At 43.1% G+C, this 21,891-nt stretch overlaps 1 protein-coding gene across 1 annotated transcript in view; it reads left to right on the top strand.

The window, feature by feature from the left end:
* Positions 1–1,328: 1,328 nt before the first annotated feature.
* LOC104540761 (transcription factor IIIB 90 kDa subunit-like) overlaps positions 1,329–21,891 on the top strand; it is a gene marked incomplete at its 5' end in the record, with an annotated part of 44,729 nt that continues 24,166 nt past the window's right edge. Inside the window, 4 exons of the mRNA XM_010184638.1 lie at positions 1,329–1,390; positions 3,509–3,590; positions 3,688–3,743; positions 5,492–5,748. Coding sequence (XP_010182940.1) covers positions 1,329–1,390; positions 3,509–3,590; positions 3,688–3,743; positions 5,492–5,748 — 457 coding nt within the window. The remainder of the gene's footprint in view (positions 1,391–3,508; positions 3,591–3,687; positions 3,744–5,491; positions 5,749–21,891) is intronic.

A 21,891-nucleotide genomic window follows, 5' to 3' on the forward strand; every position in this document is an offset into this window, starting at 1 on the left:
GATTCTGTGATTCCTGAGCCAGTGGTTTCATGTACTTCAGGCCACAGGCTTGAACACCTGAGTTTTGCTGAGCAGACCATCACTCGTGTCTTCGGAGAGTGCTCATAACTCCTCCTTTTGCTTCTCTTCGCCATCTGGAGCTCCTCAAGGCTCTGAGTTGACACAACCTGCTGTGGGGTCAGACTCCTGCAGCTGCCTTCCCCCCTCCAGTGCCCCAAAAAAGCTCCAGGCCGGGGAGTGCAGCCATACAAAGGTGTTGGTTTGTGGGGAGGCACAGCCCCAGGGCCAGGGAGCAGGAACCGTGAAGGTGCCAAGCTGTTCTGTGATTGCAGATTGTTGAAACTTTATTTTCTTTTATTTTTTATTTTTATTTTTACGTAAACTGGTTAGGTCATGTCTTGTCTAGCCTTGATGAGATGTGATGGAGATGACCAAGAAGATTGCTTCATTCCCCAGCATAAGTCTTTGTTGAATAATTCATTTTCTTCCCTACCTGGACTGCATTAATAGTGTATTACTACAGTACATTAACGTGGTGTGGAAAATCAGGTTGTGCTGCTGTACAGTCCCAGATTAGGCCTCAGTTCTGTGCTGTTATGCTTTTTAATGGAGAGAATATTTTAAAATGTGTTTTCACAGTCTTAATAAATACAAAACTAGAAGAATTACAGTGGAATTGTATTTACAGAAAGTCATTGCTGTTTAACGCTTACCCAGACCCTTACATAGCTTTTAGAAGTTATTTTAAAATTTGGAACTGTTTTAATAAATCCCATTTTACAGCTTGAAAAACTAATGCGTATTTTTTTACAGGACCGGTATGAGGTAAGTTGTTCACACGAGGGTGCATCAAGCCATGGTATGAGTGCTGGCACGATGCGTTTTTCACTGCTCCACATTGCTTCCCTGAAAACAGACAATATTGTCTAAGTCATAATTTAGGGATGAATCCTTGACCTATAGGCTGTGACAGAGAAATTCATGTTACGATGGTAGAAAAATGGTAAACTTTTAAAAATGATTTCCCCAGCTTCCTTCTGAACATTTGTGGCTGTAAATTAAAATGGAGGGAAAAAGACAGCTGAAAGCATACACATTTTCCAGTACTGACGATGACTGTGCTGGTTCCTAAATCTGAAATGAATCCAGTGTGGGGAATGTGTGTGTACCCCCATATCGCAAATACTCAGCAACACGTCCAACCTCCTGGATGAATGTGGTTGTAAAGCTCTGCAGGACAACTGTTAAGTGTTACTGCACTGGGGAGGTGGAGTTGTGATTGGTTTGGAGCAAACATCCGCCTAATTAAAATGTTGTCTTTTCTGTAGGTGAGAACGCAGGGGACGGGGAGTTGGATCTGAGTGGGATTGACGACAGCGAAATAGATCGGGTAAGGTGCCCTCATAGCCTGGCTCTGCATCTGGGTATCTGGGGATGGCAAATGGTCCTTATCTGGTCTGTCCTCTCCCCTCTCTGCCTCTTTGCTCTGATACGTAGAGAGGTTCAAGGGATGTCAGTGGTCTGAGATCAAAACTAGGCCTGTGAATTTGGTGTTCCTTGCCCATTTGAGATATCTATTGGACTGCTGCTGCTGCTCACCCTTACCATGCTGAAATACATGTTTTAGAATGCCTTTCATTCTAGAGGAAAACTTCTGAAAGTTTGGTGGAGCTCTAAGTTAATTATTTAATTAAGATACATTCAACATAGGAGGCTGCCCTGGAAACCAAACTGTAAAACCAGCATGTACAGCTTCTGCATTCTTTCAGAGGTTTCTTCTTCTTCTTCTTCTACTTCTTCTTCTTCCTCTTCTTCTTCGGTAAAGACACCTTTTACCACATAGCCTGACTATGTCAGGCAGATGGCTGTGGAAAAGAAGGCCACATTTAAAGTCTAATTTGAACAGATCACGCCAGTGCTAAAAACTCCTTTTGGGGTACAAAATCGTTCCGAGCAGTGAGGGTGCGCAGGGGTTCCTGCTCTGCAGGATTGCTGTTGGCAAAGCATGAAGAAGCAGGAAGATGCTGGGCTTGACTTCAGCTGTAAAGCAGGTTTTGCTAGGCTGGGTGTTAGGAAGGGTCTTGTGAATGGAGCGGCTGCAGTGTGGAGGGAGCGGGGAGGCTGAAGGTTTTCCATATAGCAGGTCCATAATTTAAGCAAATGCAGGTGAAGAACAAGCACATTTTCTCCTCCTCCCAGGCTCTGTGATGAGGTCATAACTCTGCTTTTATGACTTCATGTTCATTGCCATGGCAATAGACTGTGATATTGTAAGCCCAAGATTATGAACTCTCTAAAAGCATAGGAAGGATGAATAACTGAGCTAGGAGGAAGCGAGCTTTACTGTTATGGCCCACTCTTAATAGAAGCAGATGAAAGAATGAAAATACTGGTCTGATAAACCAGGACTTGTACAGCTGTTTGCTTGTCTCGTTTGCCTTCGGCGGAAGGGCTCCTTCCTGCAGTAGTTTCATTTGACTGGAGTTATTTTTCTCATAAACTCCTATATATACATTTTATTTCAGAGAAAATCTCGAATGCTCAAACCCGTAAGATGAAGAAATCTCAGATAGTTTTCCTTGCACTTTAACATTGTTTTACAAGTCGTGGGTCCACTGCTTAAAAATGAAGTGTCTTGTTCGTGAAGGGTGACCTAATTTGTCGTCTTCATTCTGCAGCTCTTTGCTCCCGAACAGCATCAACTGTAGAGAGCTTTTGTTTCACGAACAGTTGTGCTTAATACTGGGTTTATTTTTACATTTAAGTGATTGGAGATCGATCTACCAAGCCTGCCTGCTGCCTACCTGTTTATTTCTGTAATTCATCTGAATACTGTGCATGTGTTTTACAGCTCCACACCTGCTAATGATGTTACCAAGACTAAGTGGAGTTAACTGAAGAACGCCTAGATGCGGGTACTGAACCCAGCTCTAACATCTAGAGGACTCAATCTCCAGCAATCCAAGCTGGTTTCAGTCACACGTGTGGCCGTCGAGCTAATAATCTCAGTAACTGTGCCTAAACCTTTGCAGAAACCTACCCAGAAGACACCTGTTTCTGTTTTGGTAGCGCAGGGCAATGGTTCCCATCCTGTTCTGAATCACAGACCACCATCGACATGCAGAATTGCTTGCAGACGGCCGTGTTGTCATGATACCCTCTCATGGCGTCTGAAAAAAGATCGTCAACCCAGGATCATTTTAGGTTAATTACAGACCACGCACAATGAGTCCTGGATGGTTTTTGGCCACCCCATCATATCTTGGAAACCAAGCGCTGTTTTTTGAAGACAGGTCGTTGTTTTTTGCCAGCTTTAGAAGTTACTAGGAATCCTCTCTGCTTGTCATATATCTCGGTCATATTTTCTTTCGTTAATGTATTTTTAAAAACAGGATGTGGATTGACCTTGCCAGTGGTTTTTCAATTCAGTTTTGCTCTATGGTTTTCAAGTTGATTTCTGAAAGTAGATAAACCTTTTGTCTTTTTTTATATGTGTTTTGTCTTTTAGTATATACTTAACGAAACAGAAGCTCAGATAAAAGCGGAGCTGTGGATGAAAGAAAATGCAGATTATTTGAAGGAACAAAAAGGTAGGTTTACAGGACTGAACGTCTCCTTTTGGCCAGTGTTGCTGAAATAGGCAGTCTGTGCAGTCTTCATGCTGGTTACCCTTTTGTCTTCTTTCAGAAAAGGAAGCAAGGATAGCAAAAGAGAAAGAACTTGGGATTTATAAGGAACACAAGGTATTAAACTGTGTGCTAATTGTGTCTGTTTGAAAATGTCTTGGAAATCTGTTACATTTGCTGATCGGCTCCATGTGGGATGTGTGGGTTAACGGTCTGGGTCACCGCTAAGTGAGCAAAAGCTGTTGTGTCTCTACCTGTTCTTGAAATACAAGGTTATAATTTTTCAGGTGGTGAGTAAAACTCTTGCCCAAACTTCTATTTTAAATGACTGCTATGAGAAAATTCTGTGCATGGCAAAGTCAGAGCTGGCTCTTTGCATTTACGATTGCTGTCCTAATTGCTTGCTTATTGAAGTACAGGTCTTAAAACATGCCTAATTTTTTTGTTTTAATGTGTGCATGGGAAATTTGTTTGTACTTGCCATAACTTCAGTAGCTTTCTTTGCTCTTACCATAATGATTTCTTTATGAGGAACTGAACAGGTCCTTGTTACGGTCACTTGAAGGAATATTTTGTTCTACCTTCCATAAAGAATGCAACAGTTATGTTAACAAATGGCACGTCCTGTCTCCATGTTTAGCAGTTTAAAGCAGCCTAATTGGCCATATATTCACAGTTTACAGCATTAGTATTTTGTGTAATTGAGCAAGTGACAAGTCAAATCTTCCACATGCAACTAAAATCCACGTTAGTTTTTAGTGCATATATCCTCTATCTTTTTTCCCGACTAATGCAAAACACAGAGTTTCCTCCTTCCCCGAGGTATTTCAGCAGTAAAAACAAAACCAGACAATGAAACACTGTTTTATGCTTCAGAGTTTCTCAGTTATCCTGCGCTCACGGAGACGTGGCAGTCTACCAGTAATTTTCAAAATTGTATAACTCGTTGGCACCGCCAAGTAGCCCAGACACCCACCTTTTTGTCCGGACAACACAGGAGTTTTTCTTTAACTCTGTATTGTTTCTGACAGCTCGAGTAGAACTTGATTAATATAGTGCTTTCCAATTTCAAGGTAGCACTTGACCCATGTAGGTAAACAGAGGGGCTATTATCCGTTAAAAAATAAATCTCCTGCAGAGCTTGGTGTTAAAACCTTCCTTTGGAAAGGAAACTGCCGAATGAGAAACAGAGGTTGGGGGTTTTTTTTCCATACCTACCCAGGCATGGGACATGGCTGGAAATGTTCCCCGGTGTCATTTCTCTTTGGCTCTGCGCAGCATCAGCCTCCTGCTTCCTCTCCAGCGGCGTTAATGCCAGTCCACGCTGAGGATGCTGCTGCTGACATTCTTGGCCTTTCTCAGTGTGAACGAGGAGTTGGGTAGGTGCTCTCCCACGCCTCATTCAGACTTGATGTAAAATACCATTGTGGTTTGATACGGAGTTGTCAGTGCTTAGCGAAGTCGTGACCCAGTTTGTGCCTATCTTTAAAGGCAATTTTAGCAGAGGAAGTTCTTTATTTCCATGCTGGGTGACGCCATCAGGGTCCCTGCTCCCGTAACAGAAGTTCACTCCATTTTTTTTTTTAAATGAGTGAGAAATGGCCCACGATTCCTTTTGGCAGCATTACAAATAGTAAGTAAAGAATTCGTAATAAACTGTGTGGGCATTTGGCACCAAGCAAGCAGGCGTTATCTCAGAGAAAAGAGACCTCTGGGTCCCGTTGCGCGGCAGGAGAGGGAGCGCTGGCTTAGCCCAGCCGCGTCGCCTGCATCCCTGCATCAGCAGCACCTGAGCTGCAGCTCGCCCTTCTGCTTCACGGAAACTTTGTTTGTATCTACATCACTAATTTTATATTTTAATTAAGCCAAAGAAATCTGCAAAGAAGCGGGAGCCAATTCAAGCCAGCACAGCAGGAGAGGCAATTGAAAAGATGTTAGAACAGAAGAAAATCTCAAGTAAAATTAATTATAATGTGCTAAGGGACCTGAACAGCAAAGGAAGTGACACACCAAAGAAAGAGGATGACAGCACTGATGACAGCACCAACACCAAGAAGCTGTCAAGAAGGAAATCTATTGCCAGTAGGAATATAGCCAACCCTGTAAACAGTGTGGGAAAAAGGTACCGCAATTGTTCATTTCTATCTCTGTCTGTGAGACTGTCTATGTATCTTTCTGAGCCCGACAGTGCAGGGACTGAAACGTTTGTTTAAGGCTAAAATAACGTTGGGGCTCTGCTTTTATTTATTTTGCCTGCAGTGTCGCGGCAGCACCTTATTTATAGCTGGTGCATCAGAGGTCTGCTTCGGTGCGAGTTTATCATCCTGAAGCCAGAAATAAAATCCGGTGGCAATTCATAAACGTGAATCTTTCAGCGGGGACACCTTTTCTTCATACGCTCCTGACATTTGCCGTCCTTCCTTTCCGAGTTGCCTGTGTCAGCTGACACCACGCGAAACGTTCGAAAGCTTTGGCTTTTTGCTTGATTTGAAAAACATAGTTCCCATCTGTTTTGACAGCTAGCTGTTTGGATTAGCTTTTATTTCAGTCTTATTCCAAACTTTTGTTGTTAATTGATGACACAAGCATAAAGCTTTACAGTAAATACGCTTGTCGGTTTTCTGGTCTGCATTTGCAAATGTTTTATAGTGTGATGAAAGGTACTATTTTAATGAGTAAGAGACTCGACTTGCCAGGCAGATTTGTACTGTGCTGTAAAGTGTAAAAGGAGATTGATGTGTCCTATCTGCAACGTTCAACTATTTTATTCATCCTCGGTTTATGAAATCATGTCAGATGATCATTTGAATCGTGTCTGTGTATAGCAATTTCTTACTTGGATGTCATTTACATATTTATTTATTTACTGCCTAAAAGACACAGTTGTTTTGCTTCCAGAAGCACAGGCCGAGCGAGTGCAGGCCATAAGGATATTTAGGTTTTTAGTTCTGAAGTGTCAGATGGTGGTGTTGCACTGCAGTTCGGGTTTTGGTGTGTGTTGCAATCAGGCAAAGGACCAGGGGTGCCGGGAGGGCAGCCAGGCACAAGGTACAAGAAATCGTTCATTCGTGCAAGAACGGGAGACCCAGAGTACCTGAAAACGTGAGGCTGGCAGGGATAGCACGTGCACATCCCTCACAAACTGAACAGAATCAGGATGACTGCACCCACCCCCTTATTTTGACTTCATTTGACAGCAGGGACAGCAGTGCCAAGGCTCGGCTTTGGCGTTTGGCTTCTCATCCAAAATTGGAGACCACGCTGCTGGTCCCACTGTCACTGGGACGCAGGTTTTCCCAATGGACCAAACGTATTTTCTTTCTCTGCTGTACCTTCTTTATTCAGTATTTTACCGAGATAGCTTTGTCCTCGTCCAACTTCTCACCCTTAATAGCAACAGCTTTGCTTTCCAGTTCTTGACTCACCGTGGATTTTAGCCTCCTCTGTAAGTTGTTACTTAAGGTGATGTCTAATGACCCAAGCACATGTTTTCCACTAGTGAAGGAAAGTGAAGATGTATTGAGGATCAACTAACAGCATTTAGCCTCTGCTTTATTTGGATTTAACAGGCATTAATGAGTCATCTTTCTGATATTTCTAGTAAAATAGAGCTGGTTCAGTTGTCTGAAAGGAAGTGCTGTGATGGGAAGCAGGGGCAGTCAGGATCCCGGTTGCACTTCAGAGCTCAGCAGTAGCATCCACGCTCAAGCTGCTTCGCCATGGACCAACCTTGTCACTCCTGAGGTTTGCAGAGATGCTGGGTACTTGGAGCTCCTGTTGAAATCAGCATGAGAAACTCTTGACAGGTGCTAAACTCCTTGGAAGATCATGCCATAAATATTTAATTTAACAGTGGTGCAACTTGAAAAGGTTTCTAAATAAATACAAATCAGTATTTTCCAAAAGCAGCTAATAAAACATGTTTATTTTTCCTCTTGAGAGCCTAAAGTGCGTCCTTAAGATGCATAACAGAGTTTCCTGATGATGATTAGCAGATCTCGGATACAATGAATTTTGCAGCAGAGCACTTCAGAGGAGGTGGGGGTTACGTGCAGATACACGAGTTGAGAAGGTTTCGCACTCCAGAAGCTGGCAGTGTCCTTGCTTAACTAATACCAGGGACTTGGCAAACCATTAGTTGGACTTTTTTTTTTTCCCCTTACAATTAAAGATTTATAATACACTTTTGGGTTTTTTTGCTAGTAGTCTAAATGCCATGCCTTTTAAATCGCATGCATAAATTTCTGTTTTCTGCATTGTTCTCGTGTGCTGTGCGCTCGTTGCCTTTGTTCAACATCGTTCCTCTTGAGAGGTGAATGGCTAAATACTTCCCCAGCGATACAAAAATCATGGTAATTTATATGCAATTAATAATAATAAAACCCCTGAACATTGCTCATTAGAAAATGAATGAAGCGCATAATGTGTCTTTATCCAGGAGGCATTGCAGAGACCTTGCTTTGGTCTGCAGTGATTTACTGTCCTGCCTGCTTGGCTTTCTATATCTTAAATATTTAAGAAGCTCCATTTGACTGCAGTAGCACCTTGCATAGCCATGTTTTGACCTGGTCCCTCAGTTCATCTGTGTTATAGTCAGACTTTAAAGAGCTACTGATTTAGTCCTGATCTCAATTAATTAGAAGGTAGGAAAGTAGATTTTTTACTAAAGAAATATCTCTATTGCTTTCCGTTTGCAAGCCAGGATTTTCCATGCCTCACCAGACTGGGGCAGATGCTGAAGCCAAGTTTGTCGCGTGTTTCAGGAATCATCTTCACGTGCAGTGTGCAGCACCTTGGAAGTAGGAAGTTGAGCTTCATCCCTTGCTGTGAAATGCCCTGCGCCGTTATTTCCAGACAGCTTATCTCCAAAAAAGTGGTCAACCCAGCCAGACGTGGTGTGATCTCTGGGTGTTTTTTCTCTTTGTAGTATGACATGAACTAGCAGTGGCCGTGTTAGTCTGTTAAAGTATTGGAAAAGCTTTTGTGTACTGATGTGATGATGATGAGCAAATTTTACACTCTTGTAAAAAGTTGCTGATTTGCGAGAAGTTTATAAAGAGCCGGAACGCTGAGCATGGTCCCAGGAGCGTGATTGAACTGGACGTTCTTTTCGTTGGTGGCCCTTTTAGTATAGCTTTGGTACTGCTATAATCACGGAATGGTTACTTGGATTCCAGAGGTGATACAGTTTATCTACATAGTATTTCATTAAAAAATCCTAATTCTGAAATCTTGGAAATGTTTGGTATTTTCTGAAATTTTGTTAGGAGGGTGCTTTCAAAGAGTTCTTCCAAAAAGGATGCAGATTCCTCCTTTTTATATACGTCGGCATTTTCAGAAGCAAACTGGATTTTCAAGCAGAGGATTCAGACTCCTCCTTTTTATATACATCAGCATTTTCAGAAGCAAACTGGATTTTCAAGCAGCTTTCTTCATCGTGAATGCTGTGCAGCTTTTAGAGTTTTAAGAAAAAGTCGTGCTTTTCTCCGACACATTTCCCAGAATTATACTGGAGTTTTACTTATTGTATCTGTCAAGATGGTAGAAGACTGGTAATGACAATGTAAGTAGTTTTAGGAAATTTTATGTTGTGTAAATGTGTTTCATTTCTTCTCTTAATGCGTTTTTGTTCCAGTGAGAGTCACGATTGGTGCTTCGTACGCAGAAGCCGTTTCATTCTCTGCGTGTTCGAGATGCGGCGCAGTGGATGTTACTGTAATAGATGCTGCAACTTTAATTTCAATTACCAGTTGCACAGTTTATCTTCACAATGTCTTCTGCCTGTATGAAGCATAAGAATAATATGGTGAACTCCTAGAAAAGAACAATTGCCACTCGGAGCTGCTTAAAACCTGAGATCCTCTTGGAGCTGTGTCGGGCGCTGGAGCTCTTCTCGTCCAGCCAAGTGGGGTTTTAGGTCTGGAAACTTTTGGTTAGAAGCTTAATAATTTATTTTGTGTTTGCTTGAGCTGAATCTTACGGCATTACTTGTGAAGTGAAATGTGTTGTACCAAGAAAATGTGGCAACAAGAAAGCTTTCAAGTCACTACTTTTTGAAAATTTTAAGCCTGTTTATTGCTGTGTGCTTGAAATTGGTAACGATATCAGAAAAGACAGGATATATCACCGGGGGAATAAATGTGTCAGGTTAATCTCCTGAAGAATTTGCCTAGGAAGAAATGAAGCAGGACTGCGAAGCACAGCTGAACCCGCTGTAATGAAACAAGGTTGTTCTGAATGGAAGCATATGAATATATAATAGAAAACCAAATCATGCCTGCTACGAGTATGACAAAAGCCTTGGCAGAGATCTCAGGTTTGATTGGATTTGGAAATTAACCTCCACATTCTCCGCATGGTCTCACTTGTGTTTGTAGACCATTCGTTTTGCTCGTACACGTTGGCACGTGGCTCCACCGGTGCTTTGGAGGAGTGCACCCACGGGATGTGGGTGCTGCGAGCCGTGAACCCGCGGTACCAGGGACTTGTGCTGCTGCTCGAGTCCCTGCCCTGGGATGCACGCTTTCCATTAGCATCTGCTCTGGCTGCAGTTTTGTTGGCTTGTCAGTGGGTGTCATGACCCCAGAAAAATCCCTTTCTTGTCTAAGGAGAACGTATGGAATACTTCCCTACAGCCTAGCGTTCGGCATCTCATTTAACCCGATAAATGACTTGGTACCTTCTTGGCTCTAATTGGAATCGCATCCCCCCAGGGGAGTAAAACATAGGCAGAAGCCTGATTTGGGTGCTTTGCAGGAGCCTGATGATCCCACGCAGCAGAGGGAGCCTGGGGACACAGAGTGCCCTGCAGTGAGGCCACGGGGGCACTGCCCCCAGCTCCCCCCAGCTCCCACCCACATTTACAGTTGGCCCTTCCTGGCATCCAGAAGGGGAGTATTACTCTGTAAAACAGAAATCTGTTTGGATTTCGTTGGCTTTGCCAGATTATTTTTGGTGAAGTTGTGGGTGGGTGGGTAGGTAAGCCCTGCATTTTGTAGTTCTATGGTGTAGGTGGGTGAAGCGCTGTGCTGAGTGCTGTGTCGCGTCCTGGCTGGCTGCTCCTGCCTCTGGTTGTCCTGAACGCTTGTTCCACGTTGGTCATGGCTTATCATTTACTTTCATAAGTCCAAGGCAAAGAGGTTTTCAGTGCACAGTATTTGCAGTTGATTTTACATTATGGGACTGGTGTTTGTGGAAGGGAGGAGCGTGAGTTCATGTTTTCCAGGTTACTCAGATCAGTCCCAACTTACGTGAAACAAAGCTGAGCTTGAATAATCCAAGGGATTCCTGGGTGTCAGAAGTCCCCGTGTTTGGCAGACACGAAGCTTTTGAGAGAGAGTCTTTTCCGTGCTAGCTTTGATGCTGTGCATTCTCTGTACAAATTGGCCCTTTGGGATGGGATCTTAGGAGTGGTTTTGTGTGCTTTAATTTTTGCACCATATATTTTTATTTTTCACAGTTGCCTTCAGCTCTTTGTCTAATTTACCTTTGATATCCTGTTTTCCTCTCTCTGCTTTGATGTCTGTTAGATGGCTTGAAACTCATGTGTGTTTACTCAAAGTGAGATATTAAATTTTATTTCTAGTCTTGTGCTGCTTCAGGCCTTCTTTCTATATGTGACTAACGCGCTAGCTCCAGTTTCCCATCTGGAATAAAATTCCGTACAGAAGACAGTGGTGGTGCGTGTGGAGATTGCAGTTTCTCCCATAGTTTGATTATCATTTGGCTGATATTTTTGGTGTTTCCTCTGGAAGCAGTCTCGTGTTGGCTATGGGATGAACCAGGCTGTGGTTGCTGGGTATGAAGGTACATGTGGTGGGAGCCTTCCCGTTGAGCGTGTGGAGTCAGCTCTTGGGTTGAATGCTATGTACGTGGTAAATGAATTCTCTAACCACTTCGACATAACTGTTTTCTTATGTGATCTGCGCTTTGAGAATTTCTTTGGAGTGTAATTTTATGTATGTTTATGCTTTGCTGTGGTATATAATCATTTAAATCAAAGGTTAATCAAATGATTACTCATTTTGAACAGGACAACGGTGACATTTGATAAGTGCCTCCACTTAAAATAAATCTTACCAGCATTTTCCAGTCTTGTAACTTTTAGAGGGACAAGCTTATACCAATTATGTTTAGTATTTTATTTACAAAAAGCAGAGCCAAGAAAAAATTAATTCAAGGCTTCCAAGGTTCTGCTTCTCAAGTCATGCATCTCCTTATTAAAGTTACTTGTGTGGGGGAGAGCTTTACAAATGACCTTGAAAGGAGCTGACACGTGCATTTACATGTTCACAGTTGATTTGAGGATTTGATCTAGTAAAGCCTGTAGTAATGCTGAAACCTGGCTGATGCTGCAGGTTACTGCTGTCGTAAGAGCTGAGAAGCCTTTTGTAATAAGGAGATAAATCAGAGGTAAAAATGGGAAAGAAACATATCTGACCCAACTTGTTTTAAAATGAGTGCGTCCTTTTAACTTCTGAACACTAAAGTGTGAGGGCCAGCAGCCTTTCTCTCTTCATTAAGTGAGGACACGGGAGGAAAAATGCATTTCTTCTGTGCACAGCACCGCTCTCCTGAGTGGACGTGGAGCTGAGCGAAGGCCACCGAGAGACTGAGGAGGCAGGACCCAGTGCAGTGCATGGGCAGCAGTACCTCAGGTTATCCCTTTACCCTCAGAGTCATTTCTTGTGACACTGAGGTTGGACAGAAGGATGGGGAAAGACTTTTTTCTCAAAAAAAAAAAGATTTAAAAAAGGAATAACCAGTTCCCCAAACCCATCCATGTCAGGATGTGACGTCTGTTCTCATTACTCAGGCTGTTTTGAAGGTCAGTCGCCCCCAGCCTTTTTTCTTCACATCTGATGGGCTTGATACCCCTGCAAATACGGCTACATTAACCATAAGACATGTACAGATTGCGTTTCACATGGTTGTGCTCCACACCGCTGAGAAAGGAGCTGCTGCAGCCGCTGAAGCCAGCTCATTTCGGCAGTTCCTCCAGCAGCTCTGCACTTCCCCGCCGTGCAGCATCGGTTCGTTAGGGTGAGGTTACCCCGAAGCTCATCCCTTCATCCTTCCCCCCTCAATCCTTTCCTTCCCCCTGCAAGAGGTGAGTGACAGAATTGTTTCCCCCTTTTCCGCCTGTTCTGCTGGTGAGTTAAGAGAAATGAAGTTAAAGGTTTCCTCGCTTGTTGTTATTAAAATGGAGCATTTTTCCTGAGAACTCCAGTTTTGGAGTCGTTCGTTTTTCGTTACTGGAATAAAATGCCGAAATTTCGGTATGGCAAGAAACCCGCCTGCATTTCCGCTCTGTTAAATTGGAGAGAAGTGTCCCTGGAACAGCACAACGATAGGAGAAATAACATTAAAAAAGCCTTCTCGATGTGAACCGTACCAGTTTATCGAAGTTCAGTGATGCTGCAAATCTCTAGTTGTGCGTCATTCATTATGAGCATTCAGATTTTATAGCACAGATATTTGTTATTGTCAAAATTTGGTGTAGTGTGAGGATAAGGGAGCATGGTCTGCTGGGGCTGCAGAGGAGCGTTCGTGAGCCGTCATTTATTTGGACTTACGGGAACCTCTGAGAAATATGTATGAATAAACCCTGCAAGACTGGGTGAGGACACACGCAGGCTTGTGTGAGCGTTTCGGCAATAGCAAGCGTCTGCCAAATCCAGTGCTCATTTCCATTTACCCCAAATGATTCGAATGCCTTCAGCTTCAGACTAAAAAGTCATTGATCTTGGCTCGACCTCGTGGCCCAGACCCAGGTCAAGTCTCCTTATTTTTACAGCAGCCTTCTTGTTTGTTTAATACAAATTGGATATTGCTTTTCCGCCTCCCACTCAAGAAAATTGTCTCCTTGCCGGATTCCAGGGGAGGTCGAATGGGCAGTGCAAAAATGCTGTGACTGTCTGAAATAATTTTGCCTTGCGTTTTAAGACCGAACAGGAGCAATTTTAGCCCAGAAGATAATTTTGTGTGACGGTTGGATTGCGAGCGCCTTGTTTGTCTATGTTCTCATTTTCAGGTTGGTTATAAGAAAATGCTCTGCGAGCTTTTTTTTATTCCAAATTGCACTCAGTGGGTCTAATGGGAGACTTGACATAAATATGTATGTGCCGTCTCTTGAACTTTAATAGCGTGTTAGCAAAAATAGCTATATGTGATGTGGGGGGTGAGGAGAGTGGGAAGAAACAAAGAAATCGGGAGTGTTATGGCTCTTGTTGTCACACCCTAGAGGTGCGTGTCCTGCTGTCACGGCTCAGAGTGCTGCAGCGCTGTGAAACGCTCCTTTTCGGTCTGTTTTCTCATTTATTTCTTTGTGTTTTCGTGGGTGGAAAATGGTTGGTTTCTGAATTGATTGTCATTTGACCCTGGTCCAGCAGGGTCTGCTCGTTGGTCTTTACGGTAAATATCTGCTCGTTGTTTTTGTCATAAACCAAGGGGAGTGTACGTCTGATGTGTTTTAGGTTTGCAGATGAAGTTGAATGTTTGCAAATGTTGAAGGAGAAGGAACAAAACAAACAAAAAGTTGGCTTTTTCTCGCTACAACACAGCACACGTTACTTTACTAAGACTAATACCCGAACTAGGAGAGCAGTCACGTGAAGCGTTGTATTTCTGGATGCTTGCACGCCTTGCTGGACCAGATAGCTGGCAACTGTTGTGATTATGGCTGCAATTCTTTCACCATGGCTGGGTAAGGTATTGGAAAGTTAGAGCAGTTTGTTGCAAAACTTAGAGTACTGTTTGTTCACATAATACTCAACAGCATCTACATAATTAGTTTTAAATTGGCCGGTGTACTGTAACTCAGTCATTTATGTAAGTGCTGTTCCATTACCTAGCGATGCTTCTGGTGCGCCGACTGCTTCCAGTTTTACCTTGCTGCAGTTGTTACTAAATATAGGATGAAACGTGCTGAGATAATTTCTAAATGTGGGCTTGGAAGATATGTGCAGCGAATTTAAGTTTTTCTTCTGTTGTTGGGTTTCCAATTTATTGTGAATCAGAAATTTCTGCCCAGCATTCTCCCCTTCCTCCAATGCTACTCACCCATAGACTGAACAACCCCATTGCTGTGTTTAGGGCATGCAGGAACCAAGGAAACTTGCCCATCCACTGGTTAACAGCACATCCCCTGCTCTCCTGTCACAGACCCCTTTCTTGTGACCCAGAATGAAGCAAGGGAGGAAACCACCGACTTTTACATCCATTTTCCTTACTCCCTGTGTTTTTCACCTGAAAAGTTACTCATGCTGCTATAGAGCATGCGTGGCATGGTGCAGTAGATTTGAAATCTGTATTGATGCTCAAGAGTTGAGTGGAACCTCGCTGAACTAGAGCGTGTTCAGAGAAGAGCCACAAGGATGGGGAGGGCTCTGGAGAACAAGCCTGATGAGGAGCGGCTGAGGGAACTGGGCTTGTTTAGCCTGGAGAAGAGAAGGCTGAGGGGAGACCTCAGCACCACCTCCAACTGCCTCAAGGGAGCTTGGAGAGAGGTGGGTGCTGGTCTCTTCTCCCAGGTGATGGGGATAGAACAAGGGGAAACGGCACCAAGCTGTGCCAAGGGAGGTTCAGGTTAGAGATAAGGAGGAAGTTCTTTACTGAGAGGGTCGTCAGAAGCTGGCACAGGCTGCCCAGGGAGGTGGTGGAGTCACCATCCCTGGATGTGTTTAAAGAGCGGGTAGATGAGGTACTTAGGGATATGGTTTAGGGGGTAGACAGGAACGGTTGGACGTGATGATCTCAGAGGGCTTTTCCAACCGAGCGATTCTGTGATTCTGTGTGATTCTGTGAACTGGAGCACTGGAAGGTTCTTGGACCCTGAGAGCACCCCCAGGCACCATACGGAACAGAAGCACTGGGCATGTATTTAAGAGTCTGTTGTCTTTATGCAGAAACGGTTTTAGATGTGGTATTTATGTGAAAGAAATACACGCTACTTTACAGCATAGTGTTCTTTTAAGAAGTTATCAACATATTTAATCCGAGTGTTTTGAGATGCGAAGTATGAAGGACACGCGTACAGATTTGGACGCAGAATGGAGTGGCTGGCGTGTTTATTTTGTAAGGTTATCTTTGCCTGTCTAGAGCAGAGACATGGTAGTTTTAATAGAAAAATGGCTCTGTATGCTCCTGCGTGGTTTTTTATCGTGCAGCAATAAAGAAACAAAATAATTTGGAATCCTAACTGGAACTGTTGTTGCTGAAGTTGAGTGTGACAGTTGTCACATTAAAGCTGTAGTTGAATCAGCCAGCCACCTGATGAATTAAGAAGATTAAAGTCAACAGTGAATCAAATTATTGGATGAAGAGAAGCAAGACAGAAATCAGGGTGGTTTAAAACATATGAGTGGTTGTTACAAGGCAGCTTCGCCTGCTGCCCAGCTCCTGGAGGCAGAGATGAGCCCTTCCAGTTGGGGCTGTAGTAAGCCAGTTTAAGTGTTATTTCCAGGCCTAAATGTGCTACTTAACTGAAGGTGTTTTAGACACTTGTTCTTTTTCCTGCCAAGTAAGCCGTGTGCAAGCAATATCGGCTTAAAAAGTGGATATGCAAATATAGCACGTCTTAAACATGTTTGCACTTTATTAATGCCTTTTGAAATACTACAGAAAAAAAATGGTGGAAGGAGAGTAGAAGGAAGATGAACTTCTTTGTGCAGCTGATGTGGCAGTGCAGATCCCTACCTTTTGGTGTGTGTGTGATACTGCCCCTGCCACACCTCTCCAAATCTTCTGAACACCTTGGTGAAACAAGGGCTGTCTTTGCCGACAACCTCCTTCAGTCCAAATGGGATTTTGACCTTTGGGCAGTCCAGAATATAAGAAAAATTATTAGGCTTTCCTGTCAGATTTTATATAACTTATTCTTATTTTTGAAGTCAAAACAGATATACTGCAAAAGTATGAGAGACAAGCCTGCTGAAAAAGCTTCAGTCTCGTCATGGGAAAAGTTCCGAGTACATACACCTTAGATTTCCTTCAGTCTCTGTAGGAGTAGAACTTCTTTTTATCCATACATCCATATTTTCATTTTCCTGTTATTTCTTAAGGTATTCTTGTTCCTTTTCACCACGCAAGCATGGGGGTAATGAAATAATTTAACTGGATTGCATACATTGATCTTTTATGGCTCCTATAGACTGTGTCATGCATGTCATGAAAATAAACCTAAATACTGGTTCATCAAATCTAAAAGCATGAAATGACAAAACTGAATTCTGTTCTATGTAAGGAAAAAAAATTAAAAATAAAACTTTAAAAAAAAACCCACAACAAAAAAGCCCCCAAAAAACCAGGGAAGGGAAGCATGAAGGGAAGATAAAGCAAAGAAAGGGCTAATTAGGGATTTAAAACCACTGGGTTTTGGGGTTTTTTTTGTAACCAGTGAACTGAGTCGAATGTAAAGCGTGGTGTGTGTAAGCCATAAGAAATCATAAATTCTGTATAATGCCAAATAACTTACTGTCAAGTGACTGACCAGCCAGAAAGGTCTTGGAAGGGAAAGGTTTCTGTAAAAACCAACCTCATCTCGCTGACCTTTGCCGACCCTGGCTGCCTCTCTCTCAATCTAACCTGAAGAGATCAGAAAAACCATCAACATCAAAAGGGGCCGAAGACGCCGTTGTGTCCCAGAGCCCCGTTGTGTTTCGGGGTGATTTATCGGGAGGCAGCAGCCTGCCTGCTCCGGAGCCTTCGCCCGCTGGCACCAACAATGTGGCCCTGGCTGTAGGGCAGGCCGGGGATCCCAAACCCCGCTGTGGAACAACAGTGCACAGCTCCCAGCGTGATGGATGGGAAACCCGGCTCTGGGCTGCGTGTGCCCGAACTTGTTTGGATGATTTGCTGTTTCTACTGAGTTGCCATTTTTCAGGTGCTTCTTGTGTTTTATGCAGGAGTGGATAAATAACTCATTATTCAACTACAGAAAACACGAAGGTACTGAAATCACATATAAATTTGTCTTTCAGCACACAGTAACCATCGAATCATTTGGTTGGAAAAGACCTCTAAAATCATGAACTCCAACCATTACCTGCTCACTACTAAACCATGTCTCTAAGCACCACGTCTCCCTGTCTTTTAAATACCTCCTGGGATGATGACTTGACCACTTCCCTGAGCAGTCCCTTCCAATGCCTGATAGCCCTTTTGGTGAAGAAATTTTTCCTAATATCCAATCCAAACCTCTCGTGGTGCAACTTGAGGCCATTCCTCACATCCTATCACTTGTTGCTTGGGAGAAGAGACTGACCCCCACCTCACCTTTCAGGCAGTTGTAGAGGGCAATAAGGTCTCCTCAGCCTCCTCTTCTCCAGGCTGAACAACCCCAGCTCCCTCAGCAGCTCCTCATGACTCTTGTGCTCCAGAGCCCTCACCAGCTTTGTTGCCCTTCTCTGGAGATGCTCCAGCATCTCAATGTCCTTTTTGTAGTGAGGGGCCCAAAACTGAACACAGCATTCAAGACGTGACCTCGCCAGTGCCGAGTACAGGGGCACAATGACTTCCCTGCTCCTGCTGGCCACACTGTTCCTGATGTGGTCCAGGATGCCGTTGGCCTTCTTGGCCACCTGGGCACATTGCTGGCTCATGTTCAGCCGACTGTGAACCAGCACCCCCAGGTCCCTCTCTGCCAAGCAGAAATCACAGAATCACAGAATGGCTCGGTTGGAAAAGCCCTCTGAGATCATCACGTCCAACCGCTCCTGTCTACCCCCTAAACCATATCCTTAAGTACCTCGTCTACCCGCTCTTTAAACACATCCAGGGATGGTGACTCCACCACCTCCCTGGGCAGCCTGTTCCAGCTTCTGACGACCCTCTCAGTAAAGAACTTCCTCCTTATCTCTAATCTCTTCAGGTTCTGGCATTTATATATATATGTGTGTATGTATATATACATGTATATATGTGTGTGTGTGTATGTATGTATATATATAGTGTACATATAGACGTGTATGTATATATGTACACATATGTACATATATGTATTTGTGTATACATGTATACATATATGTGTGTGTATATATATGCTTGTGTCTGTATATATAAAACAACAAATTTTACAGAAAAAATGCTTTAAATAGCTGTTGGAGGAAAATGCAGGGTTTATGCATTTCTTTCTATATCATTGGGAGAATTGGCAGAGCGCGTTTCTATATCAGATGATTATTAGGCTGTAGTTTTCTATTAGCTATGGGTTGCAACTTAAAATTACCCCTTAAAACATAAGTTCTTAAATTATAAAGCAGCAGGGAATCCTGAGACTCAAGGCCTTGAGGGGGCTTGCAGTATAGTATATATTCATTGTTTTGTTGCTGCTTCAGTAGCTCGCAGGTATTAAGCAGAGCGTTGTACTAACTTTTTGGTGACACCCAGACACTAGAAAACTCCAGTTAATGGTCCAGCATTTGATGATAGGATTTGCAACTCGGGGAAGTCCAGATTTGAGGTGGTTTTTGCAGAGTACTTGCGAGAGGCCAGCCACAGTAACAGATGCATTTTTGTCTAAATTACTTACCCTTTCTTTTCAATTTCAGTATCTGCTGATTTCATTTTAAAACCCATTTTAAAGCAAATGAAATAGCTAAGACTTTTTCTGTCACAGAAATCAAGGCATTTAATACCCTGCCTCTCTGCAGACCACAGTTTTAAGAGCTGATGTGGTGCTGTTGTCTGTGCTGGGCATACCCTGTTGGAGGCATGGTGGAGCTGAGGGTACCTGTATTAGGCTCTACTTTCAAGTAATTTTAAAGGTTGATCAGGATTTTTAGGCTTTTATTGGAAGACTTATCTTTTACTAAAGCGCTTTCAACAGCAGAGCTCCTCTTGCCTATGCACCATGCTCCCCATCACAGCTCCAGAGATATCTGGCCAGCTTCCAGTTTAAATTCACTTAACAGGGTAAATCCGAAATGATTTAAACACTCTCAGTTTACCACCATAACCAAAGGGTCAAAGCCAGGAGCTGTAGAAGCACTGATATTCAAGAGAGTTTTTAGAGATGAATTTAAACACAGCTGCTTTAGAATTGGCATTCAGACGAGATGGGGAATGCTTGAGGTGAGTCATTTTAATCATCCAGGTCTTCTGTTAATGGCTCACGTTAAGATTTTCTGCACTGTGTCATACCTAGGGCTGGATTTTGTCCCACTGACCTCGGTGGACTTTGGCTCACGCTGTCAAGCAGTGGAGCAATGTGTATTTTGGTTCATGTGCAAGCACTGCAAAGAACTGGGAGACTCGGTCCCTAACGAGGCAGGTCCCTAACGAGGCAGGTCATTGACTCAATGGGTGTCCTGAGGCTTTGTGCACGCTTTTGGAAGGAAATGGTAAAACAATCTACTTAAGAATGTCTGAATTTTTGCCAATTTGTGCTGCAGCTTTCCCTGATCGGTCACTAAGCGTGCTGACTGTTGCTATTGCTGCAGATATCGTCCTCTGTTTTCTTTTGTGTGATATTTTTTAGGATGGGCATCACACTTGTGTTTAATGATTTTGTTTTTCTTTAGCTATTCTCAAGTGTGTTTCAGTGTTATTTATTGCCCTTCTGTCCAACTTAAGCTCCTAGATGCCGCTTTGACAATAATCTCTCAAAATCTAGAAGAAGAATCTTTCCTTTTGCGTGAAAAGGAAAAAATAATTTTCTTTTCCTTAGAACTTCAAAAGGGCAAAAAATATTAAATAAGAAAGTGGAGAAGAAAATAACTCAGAAACATTGAAAGGTGCTCACTGATTAAACTGTAGGAAACATTCACGTATCTGCTGTTTGGTCTCCTGAAGATCAATACTGGGAGACTAATCTATGGTGCTGCAACAGTCTATAATAACTCTAACATATTATCTTTCACAGTATTATTACTGGAATAAAAATTGCAGGTTTTAAATTTCGAAGCCATTGGGATACTCGTACTGGCATTCATTACTTCATAAAATGGATCAACAGTGTTCTCTGTGTGCACACACAGTTCGATATCCCTTCAGAATGGTATTGAAGGGTGATCCTGGCCAGCACAGTTACACTGGGGTGGATGCCAAAAAAAAAACCAAGCACAAAGCAAGCAAAAAAAACCCAAGCCAAATGCGACTGCTTGTGTCCGATGCTCAGCATTAAAAGGTGACATCTCTCTCAGCTGGGTGATGAGGAGTGTGTGTGTCAGCATGATTTTGCACAGTGAGAGTTGCAAGACCAGCTTGGAAGTTTTTGCATTGACTTCTGGTCTTCACAGGTTAAATGCTGGGGGCTTGTACTTTGTCAAGGAGGGAGAAGCATCTTTAGCAATGTATTTATTGCTGTACTGATAGACAGGTTACGAAGTTTGGGCTGATTATAATTTCCTGCGTCTCCATAAGTGAATTCGAAATGACTCGTTTGCTCTTGTGCTGTAGTAACTTTTGTCATTTATTCTTTTTTCTTTCAAGGAACTGAATGCCATGCATTCAACATGTTGAATGCCATGTTGCCTCCAAACTGGGAAGATATTAGATTTCCTTAGCCTAATCGTAGAGTCTTGTTTTTGCAATTATCTTTCAAAGCACTGATGGGCAGTAGGCAGTGAAAGCAAAAAGACACGATTCCTGCCAAGGCCAGATTGGAAGCCTCTGTTTAAAGTATGGTTATAAAGCAGCCTGTGCCATGAGCAGTGGAACTAGCAAAGCCTATGGTTTCCTACTGGTTGCCGTGATCTTTCCCTTGGTCATTGCTTTTCTCCTCTGGAGCACGAGCTGCAGCTCTCCTCTGTGAGCCTTTCCTGCAAGCAGAGACGGGTTTTTGGTAGCTCTTGGCCAGCTGATGCCTGCGTGGAACATGGTCAACTCCTTCCCCTTTGGTGGCAGAACTCCTTTGGGTTTCCTCTTCCTACTTCGGATACTCACAAAGAGCATCAGAATGTGGTCATTGTTGTAACTTCTGCCTCTGTTGGGTTTTGCGGTCCCTGGATGTTTGGAGGAGCTGGAGCGGAGTCGAAGAGAGATGGGTAGACTATCAGTCTGTCGCACAGTTATCCTTTTATGATTCTCTTTTCCATATGGTGGAGAATGCACCTTGTGTGTGTAGACAAAGACTTGGAAATAAGGAGTGAATTCTTATTACGCAGTAGCTGATTTAAGAGGAATTTTGGTGTTTTGAGGGGGTTTATTTTTGGTGGCTTTTTTTTTCCCCAACTGAGCTACTATCTAAATAGCTTCTAACATTTAGAAACTGTTGTTCTTTTGAGCAGTTTTTCAGAGTGAATCCAAAACCACAGCGTTGCTAGGG

This window comes from Mesitornis unicolor, unplaced genomic scaffold (genome assembly GCF_000695765.1).
Source record: "Mesitornis unicolor isolate BGI_N332 unplaced genomic scaffold, ASM69576v1 scaffold12265, whole genome shotgun sequence".
NCBI lineage: Eukaryota > Metazoa > Chordata > Aves > Mesitornithiformes > Mesitornithidae > Mesitornis > Mesitornis unicolor.